Here is a 3,116-nt window from a genome sequence, read left to right as displayed (position 1 = left end):
CCTTGGTACCTTTGCATGGTATCTTTGCAAGCTTTGTTTGCAACTAGGGTTGGCAGCAGTGTTGGGGGGGGGGGCTTCTAGTGTCCTGGCCCCACCAGTGGACCTCCTGAGGGCAACTGGTATTTTTGGCCACTGTATGACACAGAGTAGTGGACTGGATGGGCCATTGGCCTGATCCAACATTGGCTTCTCTTATGTTCTTAAGATGCCACCTGCCTCAACTCTTAAGTTTCCAAGGGCTGCTGCAAATTTTGCTGTTGACCCAGGGTTTATTTCGAAGCAGAACTGCTTCTGTGCAGGCTTGTTTGGAAGCAAACCCCACTGAGCTCAGCAGGGCATACTACGCTATAATTTTTTTTACAGCGCCTTGCTCGAAAGCCGGTCGAGTCCGACTCTAGGGTTGCGGTGCTCATCTCCGTTTCAACGCCGAAGAGCCAGCGCTGTCCGAAGACATTTTCGTGGTCATGTGGCCGGCATGACTAAACACCAAGGCGCATGGAATGCTGTTACCTTCCCACCGAAGTGGTACCTATTTATCTACTTGCAATTTCTTGCTTTCAAACTGCTAGGTTGGCAGCAGCTGGAACTAGAGGTGGGAGCTCACTCCATCATGAGGCAACCAGGGGTCATTTCCTGCAGAAGCACACAGTAACAGAGCTTCGGCAGTAAAGAGCCCAGGGGGCGGGCACATGCAACAAGCCCCACCCCCTGCTCCCAGCAGCCCTCAGTCAGAGAAAGAAGCAGCCAGGTAAGCTACAGAGCCCCCCAGCTGCAGAGCCCCGTCCAAAACAGTCCAGTGGCACCTTTAAGTTTTATTCAGGTACAAGCTCTCCCTTCTCTGCCAGGACAGATCTGCAAGTCCCCCCCCCAGCTAGCAATCCAGAACCGTCCAGTGGAGCCTGAGCGGTGGGTGCTGCCTTCTGACACACTTCCGGTGATACCAGGGGGTGTGGCATATGCAAATAAGTCACGCTAATAAGATACGAAATGACCCCTGGTTACGCCTTTCAATGGGCTCAGGCTGGCGTAACTCCCCTTAAGTTTGCACTGTTCTTTGCTCCGAGCCCCGCCTACGCTCCCAAGTCCCCGCCCACGTCCCGACTCCCCGGCGCATGCCCAGTAGCCCCCGCAGAAGGCGCCGGGGCACGTGATTCGTGACGTCCTGGAGGCGGCGGCCTCTCATTGGCCCGGCCGAGCCGAGGTCCCGTTTCAAATCGTGAAGAGGCGCTGAGGGTTTGCCGTTGGAGGAGCGAGCAGGCCGGCAGGTGAGGGGGGGGACGGGCGGTGGGCGCACCTGTGGCGGCATCTCTTCGCAGACCCCCCCCCGGCGATAGAGGGGCTCCTTTCTCCCTCAGAAACGCCCTCGACGCGGCCCCGCCCGCCTCAGAACCGCCTCCCCGCCCGGTAGCGGGGGTGGGTGGGGCGCTTCTAACGCCTCCCTGTGGGCGTTGCCACCTCCCGGACGGGGGGAATCCCTGGAATTTTCGGTGCTAGTCACCATTTTACTACCCTAACTATGGCCACATATATTTGTAAGGGGCAGGGAAACCTACCGGCACCCCTATGGTGGTGGTTGGTAGTTGGTCCTGTTGGTTCTGGCCAAAATGCTCGCTCTCAACTATAATGCCAGGAGCTCAACAAAGGAGAGTTTTTGCTCACAGGACTCCATAGCTTAGAGGGAGCATTGATGTGGAGGGGTGTTCCCTCTAAGCTGAGTTAGTGTGAGCCAGCTGACTGTTTCTTAGCCTCCAGCTCACAGGTTTTTCCCCCCCCTCTCCGCTCAGGAAAGAGGGCTCCAGAGCAAACTAGTTTACGTAGTAGCCAAAATGCTCGCTCTCAGCTTTAATGCCAGGAGCTCAACAAAGGAGAGTTTTTGCTCACAGGACTCCACAGCTTAGAGGGAGCATTGATGTGGAGGGGTGTTCCCTCTAAGCTGAGTTGGTGTGAGCCAGCTCACAGCTTTTTAGCCTCCGGCTCACACATTTTTGTCTTAGTTCAGGAAGGATGGCTCTGGAGCAAACTAATTCATGCAGTAGCCACATCCGCTCGCTCACAACTTTAATGCCAGAAGCTCAACAATGTAGAATTTTTGCTCGCAAGACTCCACAGCTTAGAGGGAGCATTGGGCTGGCAGCCCTGGAGCAGAAAAAAAAGCAAGGGAGGGGGGGAAGCAAGAGTTTTGTTATCTGTAGAAGCTCATTCCCTTCCACAGAGTTTGTTAGTCTTTCAGGTGTTTCTCGGCTCTTGTTCAATGCTCTCTCTAAGCTGTGGAGCCTTGTGAGCAAAAATTCTACTTTGTGAGCTGCTGGCATTAAAGTTCTGAGCGAGCCGTTTGGCTGCTGCATCAGTTAGTTTGCTCCGGAGCCCTCCTTCCCGAGCGGAGACAAAAACGTGTGAGCCGGAGGCTAAAAAACTGTGAGCTGGTTCACACTCACTCAGCTTAGAGAGAACACTGCTCTTGTGCTCTGTTACTTTGAATCAGTCCCGTTGAGTCGAGTTCGCCTTCTCTTTCTGATTTAAATTAAGGACCAAATGGAGTCGTCCCCCCCCCCCCCCCTGCCCCTTTTGGCAAACTGCCACTTTTGGCAAGGATGCATTTCAGAATTCTCTCCAGGGAATGAAATTTGAGCGCACCCAATGGAAGGAGCTGGTATGTCTTGGAAAGGGAAGGGCAAATACTTCCCTATAGAGATTCAGATTCACCTCCTGGGTAGAAGGGCTAGCTACGGAGGGGACCTACAGGAAACTAGGGTTGCCAGGTCCCTCCTGTCCACCAGTGGGGGGATGGTGGGGGGGCTCGGGTTGCTAGATCCAGGGTGGGAAAGGCCTGAAGATCTGGGGATGGAGCATGGAGAGGACAGGGACCTCAGTGGGGTACAATGCCGCAGAGTCCACCCTCCAAAGCATCCATTTTCTCCAGGGGAGCTGATCTCTCTAGTCCGGAGGCTGGCATCCCTAACTAGTGATACTAGACTCTTGCTCTTTCGTACTGCTGCAGACTAACGTGACAACCAATCTAGATGATAGAGGATGGATAGGTAAGAGCAAAAGATAGGAAAGAGCAAGAGTCCAGTAGCACCTTAAGGGCTAACAAAATTTGTGGCCGGGTACTCATG

General features: G+C 54.2%; 1 protein-coding gene across 1 annotated transcript in view; it reads right to left on the bottom strand.

Moving 5' to 3' along the window:
- Positions 1-1,306, bottom strand: part of TMEM129 (transmembrane protein 129) — an 8,026-nt gene extending 6,720 nt beyond the window's left edge. Inside the window, exon 1 of the mRNA XM_015419965.1 lies at positions 1,075-1,306. Coding sequence (XP_015275451.1) covers positions 1,075-1,306 — 232 coding nt within the window. The remainder of the gene's footprint in view (positions 1-1,074) is intronic.
- Positions 1,307-3,116: the final 1,810 nt, after the last annotated feature.

The sequence above is a fragment of the Gekko japonicus genome, unplaced genomic scaffold (assembly GCF_001447785.1).
Source record: "Gekko japonicus isolate JY-2015 unplaced genomic scaffold, Gekko_japonicus_V1.1 scaffold4343, whole genome shotgun sequence".
Lineage (NCBI taxonomy): Eukaryota > Metazoa > Chordata > Lepidosauria > Squamata > Gekkonidae > Gekko > Gekko japonicus.
This window is presented reverse-complemented; position numbering and strand designations above follow the sequence as displayed.